The 18,018-nt window shown below is 42.5% G+C and overlaps 1 protein-coding gene across 2 annotated transcripts in view; it reads right to left on the bottom strand.

Annotated features, from left to right (window-relative positions):
* Positions 1-18,018, bottom strand: part of LOC5522270 (lipoxygenase homology domain-containing protein 1) — a 35,631-nt gene that overhangs the window by 12,233 nt on the left and 5,380 nt on the right. The window contains exons 1-28 of one of the 2 annotated variants that reach the window (XM_032367744.2): positions 17,928-18,005; positions 15,784-15,962; positions 15,267-15,456; positions 14,594-14,793; positions 14,115-14,283; positions 13,780-13,830; positions 13,551-13,589; positions 13,021-13,187; positions 12,442-12,634; positions 11,902-12,068; positions 10,687-10,873; positions 10,018-10,184; positions 9,401-9,587; positions 8,127-8,293; positions 7,637-7,823; positions 7,175-7,368; positions 6,637-6,787; positions 6,033-6,053; positions 5,773-5,945; positions 5,309-5,441; positions 4,689-4,876; positions 4,071-4,245; positions 3,767-3,957; positions 2,831-2,987; positions 2,311-2,343; positions 1,615-1,787; positions 1,012-1,204; positions 228-415 (exon numbers count right to left, since the gene is read on the bottom strand). In XM_032367744.2, coding sequence (XP_032223635.2) covers positions 228-415; positions 1,012-1,204; positions 1,615-1,787; positions 2,311-2,343; positions 2,831-2,987; positions 3,767-3,957; positions 4,071-4,245; positions 4,689-4,876; positions 5,309-5,441; positions 5,773-5,945; positions 6,033-6,053; positions 6,637-6,787; positions 7,175-7,368; positions 7,637-7,823; positions 8,127-8,293; positions 9,401-9,587; positions 10,018-10,184; positions 10,687-10,873; positions 11,902-12,068; positions 12,442-12,634; positions 13,021-13,187; positions 13,551-13,589; positions 13,780-13,830; positions 14,115-14,283; positions 14,594-14,793; positions 15,267-15,456; positions 15,784-15,962; positions 17,928-17,988 — 4,281 coding nt within the window. In that variant the 5' untranslated portion in view covers positions 17,989-18,005. Of the gene's footprint in view, positions 1-227; positions 416-1,011; positions 1,205-1,614; positions 1,788-2,310; positions 2,344-2,830; positions 2,988-3,766; positions 3,958-4,070; positions 4,246-4,688; positions 4,877-5,308; positions 5,442-5,772; positions 5,946-6,032; positions 6,054-6,636; positions 6,788-7,174; positions 7,369-7,636; positions 7,824-8,126; positions 8,294-9,400; positions 9,588-10,017; positions 10,185-10,686; positions 10,874-11,901; positions 12,069-12,441; positions 12,635-13,020; positions 13,188-13,550; positions 13,590-13,779; positions 13,831-14,114; positions 14,284-14,593; positions 14,794-15,266; positions 15,457-15,783; positions 15,963-17,927; positions 18,006-18,018 lie in introns of those variants that run through there. The other variant, XM_032367742.2, reaches the window with a different exon arrangement.

The raw sequence follows: 18,018 nt of genomic DNA on the forward strand, positions 1-18,018 counted from the left end.
GTTGGATTGATGGTGTGATTTGCGTCCTGATGCAGGGGGGGGGGGGGGGGGATGTAGGTAGCGGTAAGTAAGAAACAAATTCCGAAGAGTGTTTAAACATATTGCTAACCCTCAAGAGGTCTCACCCTTTGTTCCATTTGCACTACTGAGGGCTCGATAAACGGATACCGACCCCAAATTCACAACTACAAACTGTATACCTACTGCGGTAGAGCATAGTGACTTACTTTTCCGACGTCTGCTGTTTGCACGACAAACTTGTCAGCTCGCCCACGCTCGAATCTCTTGAATCTCTCGTCAGCGAGGATAATGTCAGAAGTCTCTCCCTTATCACCATACAGACGGAAGTACACCTTGGACTCGGTCCCGGCGTTTGGCTTGTCCGCCGTCAGGATAGTGAGGTGGTAGTAGACTTCTACATGCGGTAGAACATAGATAACAGTGTAATGAAAATGCGTATAGTAGTAATTTAAAGGGGCTTAATAACGCTGGTCATGTAGCAAAAGAGGAGAACTCAAAGACTTCTACTTCCTCACGTCGTAGGAATGTACGGTTCCTTATTAACATTGAAGTACCCATGAGGTAACACTTAAAGCCGCATTGTCACCAGTTTACTTCCGGTCGATTACGTAACAATCTCCGATGATTTTTAACGGAAAACGCGAAAAGTGTTTCAAAATATCGAAAGCAGTATGTCTATTGCAAGTTTCTTCGAGGATGTGATTGATAATTTAGAGCGGATGGCATGTTAAATATCTCGGATTCTAATAGATTCTTTTGTCTTTTAAAGGTCGAGGTTTCCGTCGGACCTCCGGAAGTAAACTGGTGACAATGCGGCTTTAAGCTGACCTCGCCCTAGTACGTAAATCGCCCCTTTATGTGCAGTAACGCTACAAACAACTGTCATAGGACATATAGTCATACATCAGACATACAAGCGTAATAAAAGGGTTACAATGCGTAAAAAAATTCTTGAAGGGAAACAGTAATCCCTTCGAGCCCCAAACTCACCCTCTACGTCGTCCGGTGCAGGCTGGCCGGGTAGAAGTTCTCTGACGATGACCATATTGTTCTCGTCCATTCCAAGCCAGCACCGACAAGGGAACACGGTCTCGTTACCGAAATTGTCCAGGACTGTCACTTCCTCGACATACATGGTACGTCCTTTGCCACCTCCGTCATCGCCGAGACGGATCTTGTCGATCTGGAGAGGGAAGGACCACAACAAAGAGAGCGTTTAGTTATGTTGATGGGGGAGATGACGAAGATGAAGTTACGGTGATGAGGAAGATGACGAAAAAATGATTATTTTAAGCTGAGATTGATGGTGATGATGTGTCAAAGTTACAAAACAGAGCGATTCTAAAACATCAAGTGAATATAGAAACGCTATCCATCGGTCCCTTCCCTCCCTCGAAACACAGAGCGGACGATGACCCAAGCACTGGGAAGGAAGATATGCAGCATAACTTTGTGCCATTGAGACTTCCGAATTACAACAACAACGACATTGACAACAATGACAACGCCGCTGACGTCAAAAACATGACAAAAACGACAATACAAATGCTGTCCTAACCCTAAAAAGTTGTCTGTCCGCTTAGTGGACCTCACCTTGCCCACGTCCGGACACTTGAGGGATATCCGATAGGTGTGGTCGGTCATGAAAACGTGAGACTGCTTGTAGCCGTCCCGTAACATGATCTTGCCAGTCTCATCCTTATCGCCACCGACAACGAAATACGGGCTGACGCCAGGGTCGCGCACTTCGCCGATCTTTGCAACCACTGTGGAGCAAAGAACACCTTTGTTAGTTACTTTTGTTCGTCATGGGAGAAAATATCCGGTAAAAATTATACTTTCTATTTGTTTTATACTTTTTTTTTACCGAAGTAAATAAAAATATGGTAAGAGCTTTCCAAAATCAGCTGATAGAAATTTGTTTTTTTTACACATTGTATATTGCTAAGATGACAAATAGTAAATTGCCTCTTTACTATTTCAAAAATTCCAAGATTTCCAAGAAATAACACATCCAAAAGTAAAAATATAAACAGCAAAAAGATTTTGAGACTCGGTCAGCACCTCCTTCATTTTTGTTTTCCTCTATTTTTTTACTAATAAAATTGCTAAATATCCATAAAAAAATTTCCATATCCATAAATATGCACTGCTATTTTTTTTATGAAATGCATGTTCAGAAGTTTTAATACAATTAATTGAAAAGCAGTGCAATTTGATGCAAACAATTTTATTACTGTAATTAAAGGTTTGAAAACTACCAAAGTACTATTATACATCATCACTTACCAGTGTACACATTTTCCTTGGAGGGCTCTGGATCTAGGAGACAAGAAGAAGCGTAAGATACAAACAGGATAAAGTACTTGAGTCCAGTGCGGTAACCAAGACCAGTTTGACCCCAATGCAGTGAAGTCAGACCTAACATCTTCTCATGGTGGCAAATTTAGATGCCCAATTAGCTTGGCTGAATAGTAGGTAGTAGCACTTGAACAATAGTTTAAATGTAAACCCAGATGAATTTTGGAATTAGTCGACACCTATTCCCACCTACCTTTCTCCAAGTCTGAGTAATGCGATAACGACGTTTTAGTTCTCATTTGAGGATCTTTTCGTGAGATTCCAGTATTACTTATACGATCAAAAGTTTGTAAAATCAGGGTTACAAACGCTTGCCTTCATCGGGTAGATAAGGATGAAGTCGTTTAAGGCGCTTACTTTGATATGGTAATGAGGAGATCATTGCGGTAAAGCAGAAACGTAGATGGTTTTACTGGCGTCAAGGTCAGGAGGAGACACTGAATCTCACCTAGCTCTAGGATCGCGTCTGGGTCGGACTGCAGCAACCACTTTCTGCAAGTGAACACATACTGCTCCATCTTTGCCGGGATGTCAATCACGACTTTGTCCAGGAGCCAACCAGGCCGGACGCCCGCGTTATCACGACTGACGCGGATTCGGGTAAGCTGCAAGATAAATCACTCGTACGTGTTGACGTAATCATAATCATTCACTATTACGAACATGGACCCGACGAGGAGATAGTTGTAGAGCGATCACACTGATCTGATGAAAATCACAGGTATATAACACACAAAAAAGTGAGAACAAATTCATCGAAATGAACATTTCGAATGTAGGGAAAATTACTTGGAAATGAAAGCTAGCACATGTGCAATTGACAATATATGCTTTACCATTTTATCAAAACTCAACTTAAAATTGAAGCGGGGATCAATGTCATTTTTTTACCTATGGTGTATCGTAAATTGATATAATGTTTGGTTGAGTGTCTATATTTGATGAGAACCCAGCAGGTGGTAATGTGCCATTGTATGAAAACAATGACATGCAAGCGTACAACAATCGTCAAGGACATAGCAACCATCAATAAACAATGGGATAATGCAACATTCTATGAGCTACTAATAAATAAAAGCATAGTAAGTATGAGTTATGAGTAAGTATGAGTATATTCTACAAGTTTCTAAATACCAAGAGAATAAGGGTACTATAAAACTTTGCACACAAATAGTCTTGTGGAGATGTCTACGGTGGGTGACCTGGACAGATTGTGACGCTATCTTGCGGTCACGCATTCTAACTACAAGCGACTGCAAGAGGCAGTTCTATACTTGACAAACGTGACTTCCTTAACTCAAAACCCAGCTTCTAAACATTGCTAGCACTTTAAACGTATACAAAAGAAATGTTTTTGTTCAAAACTCTCCCCAGTAATATCTACCTTTCCCAAGTCCTTTGCCCTGATGGCGAACTTGTCCGTCCGGCCTCGGCTAAACTGGTTTCTATCTTCGTTGTCCTTTAGCAGGAATTTAGCAGATGGTCCCCTCTCACCGTACATCGTCAGGAACACGTTCGCATCAGTGCCGGCTTCGGGTTCGTCACCAGTCTTTATCGTCACACGGTAATCCAAGTCTGCCAAGAAAGTCAGCTCTTAGAATACTCTCTCGGAATTTAGCAGCAACGTGAGAATGAGGTACAGCCTAGCAATTCCATGTTCCTATGGCAACAGCTTAAAGAGATCGTACCTGGTAGCTTTTCGTACGGCTCCGGTCGGACCTTGACCACAGTGGGATTTCGGCCTCCTATCCACTGATTGACATTGAACACGGAACGTTCATCCTTCGTGTCGATACACACTTGCTCCAGATACCACTCGGGGCTGGGGCCGGCGTTATCATGGCCCACGCGAAGGCTTTCGATCTGAAAAACAGGCAATTCTACTTACAACTACCGCAGCAACTTCAAGAACCTCGACTTACGATTGAACAGGTGAAGGACAGGAAAAACTCTAAAGGCCTGGCTAAACTAGGAGACATGCAGCGTTTAACGTGTTTCCTAGTTCAGCCATCACGAAAAAAATACACACTTTATATTGCGCCAAATCTTGTAGGGGCGACTCGAAAATGTTTCTTTGATAGTTGAGCGAGCGAGACGTCTTCTAGTTTAGCCAGGTCTATAATGGCGATAAAAAGGTGCTTATTTTAAAAAGGGAGTCCGCTCTATAGCAGAAGTACAATATGGTTTCTAAACTTGTTCTTCCAGAGCCACCTAGCCCATCATGACTCTACCTTCCTCAACAAGAACCCCCGCACGCAAAAAAAAAAACACACACACACAAACAGGACAAGGAACTCGAGCTCTACCTTGCCAACGTCCCTGGTCTCGACCTTGAACTTGTCCATGCCGCTGCGGGCAAACAGGTTGGCGTTTTCGTCCTTTAGTAGGATCTCCTCCGTGCTCTCCTTGTCTCCGTGAAGCTGGAAGAACACGTTGGCGGAAGTGCCAGCATCGGGTTGGCTTCCGGTCTTGAACATTACGTCATAGGTGACGTCTGTAAAAGAGAAATAGAGAGATATTCAACGTCATTGAAAACAAACGTTAATGATTGAGGAAAAAAGGCCAGGTAAAACTCCTAGCTAGGAAATACCGTATAATATCGCGAATTTAACACAACAAATTTAACGAGAGATAAATAACAATCACATCAACCGAAAAACCGTTAGTTGAGGATGTGGGCATAGGTGTCCTTATCTCCATAATAGCTAGAGTGTTCCCTAGTTATGTTAGCTTCAATCCGTAAATAAAGGGGTTTTCGTCATACAGGGTACAGCGAGCTGGACGGCATAGGACCGTTGAACCCCTTTCCCCAGTACCTATTGGCTCATTATCTACCCGCGCTCTCTGTCTTATCTACGCACGCTCTCTGCCTTATCCACGCGTGCTCTTTTAGGGCCTGGTACTCAGGTTAGCAAAGCACCACTACCTTGGATTGGCACCGTCCAACAGTTGACGGGGAACACGACGCGCTCTCCTTGTGATGACGTCACTTCCACCTCCTCGACAAACAGGCCCTTGCTGGGCCCATTCTCGTCTTGTCCCACGCGCACGGCCCTTATCTAGGAGTGGTGAACAGTGGCAAAAGATAGATTGAGGAATCGGATCAACGGGCGAATACATCGGACGGAGAAATGGAAAAGTGGAGGAATGCCTCTGAGTAGATAGACGCACCAGTAGCTTCTAAAGCCCTTTTTCTCTTATCGATAAACAAAGAACATAGGAACCGTTTAAGAAATAAGGCTCAACGGTTCAAATGCAATAAGGCTCAGAGGGTGAGAGAGCTATTAACCATTGGGTCGCCTCCTCTCTAAATCCGCTATAGCCCCTACAGCTAAGGTATATCATTCTTAACACACTCATGTACTTAGAAGGCTTAATTCAAGGACTTACCGGACCGATATTGTTGACCTTGGCCATAAGCTTGTATACTTTCCCAGGCTCGAACTTGTCTGTGGGCCGAACACCAGGTTTAACTTGAATCTTGCCGCTCTCACCCTCGTCGCCTAGCAACTGGATATGCACGGGGGCATGAGGGTCGAGGACCTCGCCCAGTTTCATGAGAACTAGAGGGGATAACAGAAGTTAATTAGACAGGCTTGAGTCAGTAGAGACGGACAAACCGGATGGATTAGGAAATAAATTGTACTTACTTGTATATACCTCGGCTCTCTCTGCAAAGAAAATGAACATGTATCAATGTCATTGAATTAAACCTGTAAGTCCAGGGACATAGCCAGTATCTTCAGGAGGGGAGGGGAGGGGAGGGGAGAGGGGCGCTAGGAGGGTGCAACTATACTTGATAGGACATTTATTCCAATTATTTATGGGCCATTGACTCAGAGTCCATGAGGACGATTTGTTTTAGCCGAAACGGTATCTTGTTGTTCGGCCTGTGCATTTTAACATTTAGCCTTTTGAAATGTACTCATATGATCGAAATGCTTCAGTCCTCATCGGGACATGACGGAAATCTCCACGTTAATAAATTCATATCAATCAAAATTGAGATAACTGCATCCTGGGTGGATAGACAACTTTGTCTTGATGGCCATGGCAGCCCACCTCGGACTTGCTATGACGACGTGCGGCAATCAGAAGAAGACACTGCCAAGTTTCATACGTAAGCCAGCGTGGTAGAGCAAATATGTTTACTTTATTGGGTTACAGCGAAACTTGAATAAGAAAAACGTTCGACTCCCTTAACTATCCGTCGTAAAAAAACATGTTTTCTCATATTTTGTGTGTAGAACGTACCTGGCTGTAAGTCGACCTCATCGCCAGTGATCCAGTCGTTAAAGGGGAACACATAGTGCTCGTCGCGGCAGGGGATGTCGATCATCAGCTGCTTCAGGAACCATTTCGGGCTGCGTCCGGTATTATCGTGCCCGACCCGCACACTCGTCAGCTAACAGAAAAATTAACAAAACAGTGAAAATACTGAAGAGATTTACTACTTCTTCGATGTGTAGGGAGATTAACTATTTCTTGATTGATGTGTAGGGAGTTAAAGTATTTCTTGATTGATGTGTAGGCTTACAGTAAATTAAAAATACAGTGAAAATCCTGAATAGATGTGCTACTTGATTGATGTGTGTGCTCCTGGAAGAGGAATTCGAGCTCATCTTACAGCAAATTAGTTTAACCTTAGCCTAAACTCCTAAATCTGTGCCAGCTAATCAAATACGCGAGAAAAGAATGAATAAAATGAACAACAAAATAGGGCGTATAACATTGAAAAAATCTAGGAACTAGGGTCGACTTATGCATGATGCGCGTGATGCATGCCGGTCACCTTCCCAACGTCAATGGTCTCCACAGCGAACTTGTCAATCCTGCCCTTGCCAAAGCGCGTGGGTGCGCCATCATCTTGGCCGAACTCGATCTTGCCTGTCGTACCCTCTTCTCCGGTCATTTGTAGGAAGACGTTGGCATCGGTGCCAGCGAATGGGATGTCTCCCGTCTCGAACGTCGCGTTATATAAAATATCTATAGGTTAAAGATTCCTAGTCAGCCACACGTTTGGTTTCGTAATCATTCAAAATTGAAAGGTAATTATTTGATAGGATTTCGGAATACTCTTCTTAAAACAAAGTTCAATACTTCAATTATGGAATTAAATAAAATACATCGCACTATCTTTCCATAATCAGCCGATGGAAATGGATGCTTTCTCTCACTTGGTATCTTGCTTGGCCGCGAAATAGCGGCTGACAGATACCCCTTAAACCATGTTATTAGGAAATATGGTGCTTACCCTCTTGCATGGGTGCGACCGGCTCGTTCGGCGTAAGGACACGCGTGGTCTGTCCATCCCCCTCGCTCTCGTCCAACCAGCACTGGCACGGGAATATGACAGGGTCTTTGCCCTTGGCGCGTACTTCCACCTCCTCCACGAACACGCCTCTGCCTGGACCTTCCTGGCCAAGCTCTACGGTCTTGATCTAGAAGTAGCAAATAGCCGAGTAAGCACCATAAAACGTGGATTCCTTTACGGAGGACTTATTCTGGAAATGTCGACAGCACTACCCTATTTCCGGTCGTTAAAAGGGAAAATTGCACAGTTGCACGCTACACTTTTGCAGAGAAGCGTACAACATAATACTTAACAAGTTTGTTTGTCTTTACCGCGCCTAAAACCCCCTTCTTGGGGGAAGTCTTTCTAGTTATACCATTTCTTTCTTCTACAACTTGTCAACTCATACAATTAGGCCTATCATAACAGTTTGCAATAGTAGAAAACTCACGTCTCCGATATCGCCGATGTCTGCAACGACTCTGTACGTCTGCCCCTTGACAAATGGGCGTCCGTCCTCGGGTGTTAAGTAGAGCTTTTCCGAGTCGTCCTCAGTGCCGTGGATAATCATATAGAGCTTGGCGCGGGGGTTGTACACCTCACCCAGTCTGAAGATGACTAAAACACAGACAATCATTTTGTAAATTTTCATTGATATATCACGTTTCCCATCTTCCATTTAAACGTTTGACAGAGTGGCTTGGGTTGGCCGCGTAGTTCTTTATACGATGGTAACAGGTCATTACGATTGTTGGCATTTTATCTGAAAGTTTAAATGAAGTTCCTTCTTTTCTTGTAATCTGAATAAAAACTAGTGGTCCTATCTAAAAATTGTTATAATAATGAGCGTGTCTTTTTGGCCTACTAAGCCTAGGGCGCTTACTTTCATTGGCTTAATTATTTAGCTTATCATTATTTTTTATTGGGATATTTTTTCGCTTTATTTACCTTCTACCAAAGAGGAAGACCTTATCTTTGGTTTACGCTCCAGGCTTCGAATTATCATGCTTCCAGTTGATTTGATGCGGTTTTTTATTCCTTGGTTAGACGATTAGTAGCATTAGATTTACATTTAATGACTATTGTTATTTCTGAGATTTATATCAATTATTTGAAGTGCATCTAAAGGAATAAAAGCGATATCCTCCAAAAGGTTTCATTCATCGATAGGCTAGAAGAACGCTATTACCAAAAAATTATCCAAAGGGCTGTAAAAGAATCGGGGATTTAGAAAAAAATGATTTTTTTGATAATAGCGATTCTTTTAGCATAGGAGATATTAGATATCAATGAATGAACCGTTTTGGAGGAAATAGCTTTTATTCCTTCAGATGCACTTTAACTGTTTATTTAAATGACGGTTATTAAGTTGTACCGTAAGGGTACAAGTGTATTAATGTTAAATGTTTAAGTCATGGCCGCTTGACACTAGATACATTACTTGTACCTTCCTATTTATTAACAACTGTTTTAGAGGCAGAGTTATCAATTTAACATTTGAAAAACTAGATCTCGCGGTATATTCCCGAGCTTTACATCTCAGAACTGCCGGACATGCTCGTAGTCGCGCCGAAGATGTTACGAACGAAAACCGAATGAGTACTGAATAAATGATGATGGTGCACCTAACCAAATTGGAAGATGTATCGTTATCTCGATGGTCCATCAAAAGAGTTTGGCACTGTGTATGGCGTGTTGTTATAAACTTATAATCTTTAGACTTACTCTCATATGGCGATGTGAGAGCATCCCCGGGTCTGAGGACACGCGATTTCTGGCCATCGCCATGGCTATCATCAAGCCAACACCTGCACGGGAAAATAACGGGGTCCTTGTCCTGCGGGTAGACCTCCACTTCCTCCACGAACACGCCCCTTCCTGGACCTTCCTGGCCGAGCTCGATCTCGTCAATCTGCAATAATCAGAAGAAGGAAAAGTTACCTCTTGCTTGCAAGGGCTATAAGTCAATGTTTATAGGAGAATGAGGGAAGAGTTTTGGGGGTAACTAAAGCGCATAGATTACACATAGGTGGCACTGATATCTCACTGTAATGGGCCCAAGCAGAGTTGCCTTGGGTATCTCCTTGCCTAAACGCTTAATCAGGTAAGATAAGCAAAGTAATGTTATGTGTTATACACACAAGGGTCAAACGAAACCAAGATGTCTACAATGTGTGGTGTAAACCTTTACCCTTAGCCTCGAAGCTGCACTAGCAGAGCCACTATGCAGGCTTGCCGCAGCCATTCGTATGTCTTTTATATTCACTATGTACTACGTTTTAAAGGTTGGGAAGTGGTTCGCATTAACCTTAGGCTCCCATTGAGCACGCCCATCAACTTACGTCGCCGATGTCGGGCACGTGGGCGACGACTTCGTAGGTTCCTCCCGGTGCGAATTTGCTTCCGTCCAAGGGGGTCAGGTAGAGTTTGTCGGAGTCTCCCTGAGTGCCGTGGATGACCATGTACAGCTTGGCGTCTGGGTCAAGAACTTTGCCGAGTCTGAATCGAACTGGAATAGAATGCGAATTTTTTTTAAAAATTACGCCTTGTTTAGCCATTGGGATAACATATTGATAAGAAAGTCAGACTGACGGTCGAAAGCAATAAAGATTTTTTAATTATACGTAGATATTTAGTCAGTATATGCAATTATATAAAAAAAACCATCACGATCAAACATTCAACAACAAAAAAAAAAACAGACCAACACTGAAAGTAATGTGTCACAGAACAGAAAAAGAAGAAACCTGTCAACGACAACAAGTACAGTGGATGTATGGTACCTAGTTATTAAGGACAGTTATCAAGGCCTCAACAAAAATGATATATATTTTCTGTTAGATTTACCCGATTGATAAGGACATCCGTTAATAAAGTCAAAGGAGGCTTTTTTTCGGAACAAATCATAGGTTTTCATACAAAATCACAACTCATTAGGGACAGTATCCTTGCCCCAATGGTGTCCTCATTAATCTATGCCACCTACTACATGGGTAACAACGCGATCTTACTTAGATACGGCTTGGTGAAGGATTCCCCAGGCCTGAGAACGCGAGATTTCTGTGCATCGCCTTCGCTGTCGTCCAACCAGCACTGGCACGGGAATATGACAGGGTCTTTGTCCTTGGCGCGCACTTCCACTTCTTCCAGGAACACGCCCCTTCCTGGACCTTCCTGGCTTAGACGGACATGATCGACCTGGAAAATGATTTTCTTGGTCAAATTGACGCCAGGAAATATCAAAGATATTTAAGCTAAATAACATACTCGTTATTTATTCAAAAGTAAATTGGATGGTCCGTCGACTTCAACAATCGATATTCACCACTTCAAACAAACAGCCTGCACTCGAGTGAGAATTGTTGTCTTCTGCTGTCACGCCACAGGCCGGTAGAACGCAAACAATCGAAATGGCAATTTACTTCCATTGAAAACCGCGCAACTTGATAGCTACTCATGCAACATCACTATTACAAATTTAAGTCTGTACAAATAAAAGCAGAGAGCTTCTTATTGCCAATAAAATATATTTGTTCCACATTACAAGTATTGCTGTCTAATTACACTCACTTTTCGCGTCACTTAAATTTCGCGATTTTAAAAGATTCGCGAAAATAAAGTGACGCGGAAATTAAGTGTCGCGAAAATTGGGGTACGCGATAATTAAGTGAGTACACAAGAAGCCTTTGGGGGAAATATTGGCCGTTTAATAAGCTTTATGGAAACACCTTGTCTATTTAGTCATCTAATGTACACATAGCACAGTAATGTACATATATTATAGTAAGGGGTTGAGTTGGACTTTTACAGATTTTAATTAAACTAAATTTAACTAAATTCAGCCCACACATCTTTTGGTTAAAAATTGTTTTAGCTTTGATGATTACAGCACATTTTAATTCCACTTGTTTTTATTGATTTTATTATCCGAAAAAATGGTTATCTGGTTTTGACGAAAATAGGAAAATCGCGAAAATAAAGTGTCACGAAATATCGCAATTCCAGGTAGAAGGCTCATTTTAACTAGCAGAGTAAGGCAAGGACAGTACTAGACGGAGGATACTTCGTGTGTGAACATCGAACGAAAGCGGTTAAGGAAGAAACGGAACGGTCCCTTTTCCTTCCCTGCTTTCGCCTCCTTTGCGCTGATTTTTACACACGTGCAAGCCCCTACTCCGTTTCCTTCGCTAGTGAAAACCCAGCATAAGAGCACAAATTCCACTTACATCTCCAATATCCCTGACGTCAGCTATCACTTTGTACTTGCGACCTTTTGCGAATTTGCTGCCGTCCGAGGGCGACAGGTAGAGTTTGCCCGAGTCTCCCTTGGTCCCGTAAATCACCATGAAGAGCTTCGCGTTTGGGTTGAGAACTTCGCCGAGCTTGAACAGAACTGGCAAGGAGGACCCAAACATATCAGTGGAACACACAAAAACACACGGGAAAAGGCTTAAGAAAGGGCCACATAGATGACGATAACATGTACTACACATAAAAGATCAGATTATCAAAATAGCCAAATTTTGAGGTTCTTAAGGACCCGTACCGCTTCGGATAGAATAATAGAAAAGGCCACCCAAAATCACATCTTCATATTAGGCTTACTTCATTTAATTGTTAAATATACCAAATAGATTGTAAATGAAACGATGCAAATGTGTTTTTAATTGGCTCTATAACTACTGAGACAACACAATGGAGGCTGGCGAAGCCACTAAGGAGAAAAAAAAAATGCGATCATCTAACATCAACTTGAGCCAACTTACTTTCATAAGGATAGGTCAGCGTCTCTCCTGGTCTGAGCTTGCGCACTGTCTGTCCGTCGTCCTCGTCTTCGGCTAGCCAACAGCGGCATGGAAACTGAGTGGGTCGCTCAGCTGGGGCCGACACATCGATCTCTTCCACGAACACTCCTTTATTGGGACCTACGGAGTCGTGCCCGACCGTAGCACCTTTGATCTAAAAAAATATATATATATATTAAAGCCGCATTGTCACCAGTTTACTTCCAGAGATCCGACGGAAACCTCAACCGTTAAAAGACAAAAAATCCATTCGAATCCGAAATATTTAACAGGCCATCCGCTCTAAATTATCAATCACATCCTCAAAGAAACTTCCAATAGACACACTGCTTTATATATTTTGAAATATTTTTCGTGTTTTCAGTTAAAACTCATCGGAGATTCTTACGTAATCGACCTGAAGTAAACCGGTGACAATGCGGCTTTAAATTGGGGGGCAAGCTTTCCCAGAACTTCAGTCTCAAGACAGACAGGCCTTTTCTATAAGAGTGCTACAGGTTAAGGAACATGAAGAATAACCAATGTGTCCCGATCCATTACCTGTCCGATGTCCGGTATCTCTGTGATAACTTTGTAGTTCTTGCCGCTGACTAGCCGATTACCGTGAGCAGATTTTAGCGGTATCTTCTCCGAGTCGCCCGACTCGCCGTGAAGAATCAGGAAGATTTCTGTGAAGGGATCCTTCAGCGGTCCCAACCTGAACGAGACTGTAAATAGAACCACTTTAAACGGGCCTCACACGAGAACAGTCGAAATAATGCGAAATAACAAAAATAGCCGTGCATGTTTATTTAATGGTCATTGATCTGTCGGGTTGAACAGCCAAATCAAGCAGATGGAAATGGACCAAACCTGGCATAGAGGAAGCCTACAGTGGGATTTTAAAATCCCCCTCTAGCAAAATTAGCTCACTTTTGCTTATTAGACTTAGACGAATATAGTCAACAAGAAAACTTTACCTACACCCTCTGCCCATTGTTCTTGGACAACCATGCGAGGATCTGCCTTACAATGTTTGTTTTTCGTGTGTATCGCGTGTATGTATATAAAAACAAAGAGCTTTTCGTTACCTGTGTATAAGACCATTTGCTGGCTTAGATACGGGTACTCTGTAAAAAGACAGAACACATGAGTACACAGAACCTCGCAAACACGATAAGTCAGGAATGGTCTAAAGCCCGTGCGAGCAGTGCCAACATCGGACAGCTTTGCTGAAAAAGCGTCGATTGATTGAGCATAAGAAAAGGCGAGCTTTTAAACAGCGTCACATGGGCTATATAAGAATCTTAAGTTCTTTACCCGCCATGACGGGGACTTCTCTCTCTATCCTCGCGATGGGCTCCTCAAAAACTGCAAAACAACAAAATCATGAGAAAATCAATTAAACATAAGCACGGACAATTAAATTTCCACTGAGAATTCAAAGCCGTAGATCACACGTTTCGTAGGCTACTAAACTCTCTACCAAAAAGATACTTGTTCCAGCCAGCGTAGAAACCCAATATTACAAAACAAAAACGGCTCAATTTTATTTTTTAGTCTAAAATTTTTCAGGGATGGCAATACTCAAAACAAAGCTAGCGGAATTCTTGGAAACTCTTGGAAACTCATTCCAGATTAGAGATCTTACTTACTTGGCTCCATATCCACAGTGGCTCTGGTGTCGTTCTCGGTTATAGTTATCCAGTTGTTGACAGGAAAGATGTACTTCTGGTCTTGGTCTTCCACGTAAATAGTCAGCTTTTCCAGGAACCACGCGGGGTCGGGGTTGGTGTTGTCGTGACTGATACGAACCTTGTACACCTGATGCAACAAATATGCCGACATGAGAATATGAAGTACTCATTTTGGTCCCCACTATTGGTCGGGACGTTTCGACTGTAAACTGCTATTTACAATCGGGAGGTAATTAAAGACTAGAGCGAGATGAGACAACACTACAAGTTCAACCGCGTCGGCACTTTACGCTCCCATGCAATTCTAAATCAAAGAAAAAACATTTGTTCAAGTGGCGAGGAAGGTCAAATTTTAGAATATTCGCAAGCCGTCGCAGGCTATCACGTCCATGGTTGTAATAAATTCTAAGAACGTTTGGTTAAGCAGCACTACGAACCTCCCCCACGTCCATGGTCTGCACGTCGAACTTGTCGGTCCTTCCGCGGTCAAAGCGCTGCAGGGTACGCGTGCGCCCTTCCTGGCGTAACATTATCTTCTCCGTCTGACCTTTGGCTCCGAAGATTTGCAAGGTCACGTTGGCGTCCGTCCCGGCGCCTGGTTGGTCGCCAGTCTTGAACTCCAGCTCGTACGTCGTGTCTACAGAAAAAAATATATGCTCCATATGGTGTATGAAAAAAAAAAATACATGATCGAGAAAAGGTACCGGTTCATTGTTTAAAAGGGTTGAGTTAACCTTAAAATAATAATCGGCCAAAGGTGAAGGGGAGGGAGAACAAAGCAAACTTGATGGCTCCGTGCGGAGGGGGGTCTGAAAATGATTATCAGTAGGGAGACAATTGCTTAGCGTAAGTATTGTTAGAGAGTTGCGCCTCACTTAAAGCCGCATTGTCACCAGTTTACTTCCTGTCGATTACCTAACAATATCCGATAATTTTTAACGGAAAACGCGAAAAATATTTCAAAATATTGAAAGCAGTGTGTCTATTGGAAGTTTTTTTGAGGATGTGATTGATAATTTAGAGCGGATGGCCTATTAAATATCTCAGATCCTAATAGATTATTTTGTCTTTTAAACTGGTGATAATGCGGCTTTAAGTATGGGTACTCACTTGAGGGTTTTTCCACAGGGACCCCGGGCTCTAGTTCGCGTTCAGTGCAGCTGTCCCAGACATCCTCAGCGAGCCAGCACTGGCAGGGGAAGTGGACTGGTGGCTGGTTGGTGGGCTGGACGTCTACTTCGTCAACAAACACACCCTGGCCGTACCCACGGCTGTTCTGGCCCAAGACAATTTTCTCGATCTGTGACAGAATACATTAGAATATGTCAGAGGTCAGTCTTTTTGCCTGATTGTCAGACCCTTTATTCGTTTCATATGAAGGGAGATCGATCACGCAACTGATATCCCTTCCACAAAACCTGGTGTCGGTCACGCAATAATTTCCCCCCTCTAACCTCACGTCGGTCACGCAACGGTTTCCCTCCACCAAACTTGGTGTCGGTCACGGAAAGATTTCCTAAACGAAAATTTTAAGGAGGAAAGCTTTCCAAAGGCAAAACAAAGAGCGGCTGTGCAAAACCCGGCTCCCACCACCAAAAAAAAAAAAAAACACGAAAACGCGACTTACGGTTCCAATATCGACAGTCAAAGCCAGGGGGAACTTGTAGAATTTGTCCCTCTCCAGGGGTCCATCAGGCTTAAGTGGGACCCTGCTGGTCTCCCCGCGACTACCGATGAGGTACACATACAGTTGCGCATTGTAGTTAAGAACCTCGCCCAGCCGTACAGACACCGTGTGTGTTGCATCTGAAATGTCAAGAAGAACTGAGATTACTTATAAGAAGTCAGTAAACCTTCGAAGGCTCTCCTGTGAAATATATTTTATCGTGTTTCCGAATGACACTGTTCTTTTTACATCTCCCATGGGGGGAGGTTAAGAGAGCAGTTATTTAAAGAGTCTTAAGTTATTCAAGGTCATTCGAAGCGTCTTTTTCCACATTTTCCACTTCGTTAATTTCAATTTCTGTAATAACATGTACTTTCAAATCACTGTTTGCGACTTATACAATGATGACTATATAATTATTACTTATCGTATAAAACCCACCATGAGCTATCAAGATGCCCGCCCTTAACTACTTTGTGTTAAGAAAAAATATTTTATACTCGGCTTATAAAATAAGAACAAATATTTTATACTTGGTCAGAATGAAAGAGTGTCCGTATGGCTTTATCGGTCTCAAAGGTTGCATGTCCATTGCTAGGTTTCTGTCCTTAATCGCGGAAAACAGCTAATAGGGTGCAACATGGCTACGCGCGGTCGCGGGGAAAGATGAGACGACAGCTTCTCACGCTCCACCCCAACCCTCCACAACACAAATTTACTTTTGATTTTAGCATTCGCTTGGCCGCGGGACCGCACGTAGATGGTGGCATGGCGGCAAATTATCCAACAAATCAAGTTTTTTCGCGAATAGAAAATCAACTGCCTGCAAAAAGGCTACAGCCGGCTCCATGCTCTAGAGCTGAGGAAAATGTACAGCCATGACACATGTTAACAAAAACGAGAGTACTCGTATTCTTTTTTTTTTTTTATAAAGATAATAACCACAAACACAAATCAAGCCATGAACCGCGGGAACAAGATCATAATTCGTACATACAGTACTCTCGTATCCATGCTCCAAAGCTGAGAGGAAAATGTACAGGCTTAAAACACGCAGGCAAAAACAAAGAACACTCTGATTCTTTTTTTATATATATAAAGATAATAATCACAAAACTAAAGGAAGCTATTAACCGTGGGAACAAGATTATAATTAAAGCATGCCCTTTTTGAAAAATGACAAACAGAATTAAATAGCTGTCAATTTAATTGGCAACCATAATACCACTTTAGTTGCGACCCGCAATGTGCAAATATCTGTGAAATAAAATTCTTATTTTTTTCCTCTCTCTCAGTCTCGCCACCGACACCTCGTATTTTGCCATTAGCTCGACGATAAAGAAGCTTTTCAGGGATACAATAATAGCACGTTTGAAGATTAAATCCGCGCTTTTGATCTAGGTAGTTATAGGTGTCGGTAGCTCAGAGATTTACTAAAAGACAACAGATAACAAGAGAAGCAGGCAAGGATTGGCTGAACGTGGGGGCAGCCAAACTTCTCTCCCAGTCAGGTTAATCGTTTGATAAACACTAATTGAACCTCTGTTTTGTTATAGAAAGTACACAGCATAACTAAGCAAATTGAAACGCGCATACAGCGAATGCCTCGAATTTAAATTGTAAAGTAAGCGAGATTTGAATTAAAAAAAATGGTTGGAAATGAAAAAGAACTATGCTTAGACGTGATAAAAGCAGAACAATAACAATAACTTTACGAAAATGTGTTAATTCTTGTATGATACATGGTAACAGAAAGGTGCTACTAAGGTTACAGAAACATTGTCTGATAGTTATCGACCCAAAAAGTCGTACATTTTCGCGAAAAGACTTTTCTCGACCATCAAAAAATACGTCATAACAACACCAAAGCATACTACATGGCTGTGCGGCCTTTTTCTATGCGAAAAACATTTCTTGTTTTGCGAAAAAGAGCGATGGGATAGCACTTTAAATTGCTTTGTGGTTATTTAACGGTCTCACGCAAAACATATTTTCCAAGCTATAATGATTTACGAGTATAAACATCGCTCGAGCAAATGATCTCCGTTTGTTTTTCACTAGCAACAAGAAAGATAAGAAATGGTCAAGTGATGGTTATACTGTACCATTCACGGCCCTGTTTGGGGTCGAACCGTCCTCGGGGCCCGCCGCCATGCTTGTCAACATGCAGCCCCGTGATGGTAAACAACCAATAAG

Source organism: Nematostella vectensis, chromosome 3 (genome assembly GCF_932526225.1).
Source record: "Nematostella vectensis chromosome 3, jaNemVect1.1, whole genome shotgun sequence".
Lineage (NCBI taxonomy): Eukaryota > Metazoa > Cnidaria > Anthozoa > Actiniaria > Edwardsiidae > Nematostella > Nematostella vectensis.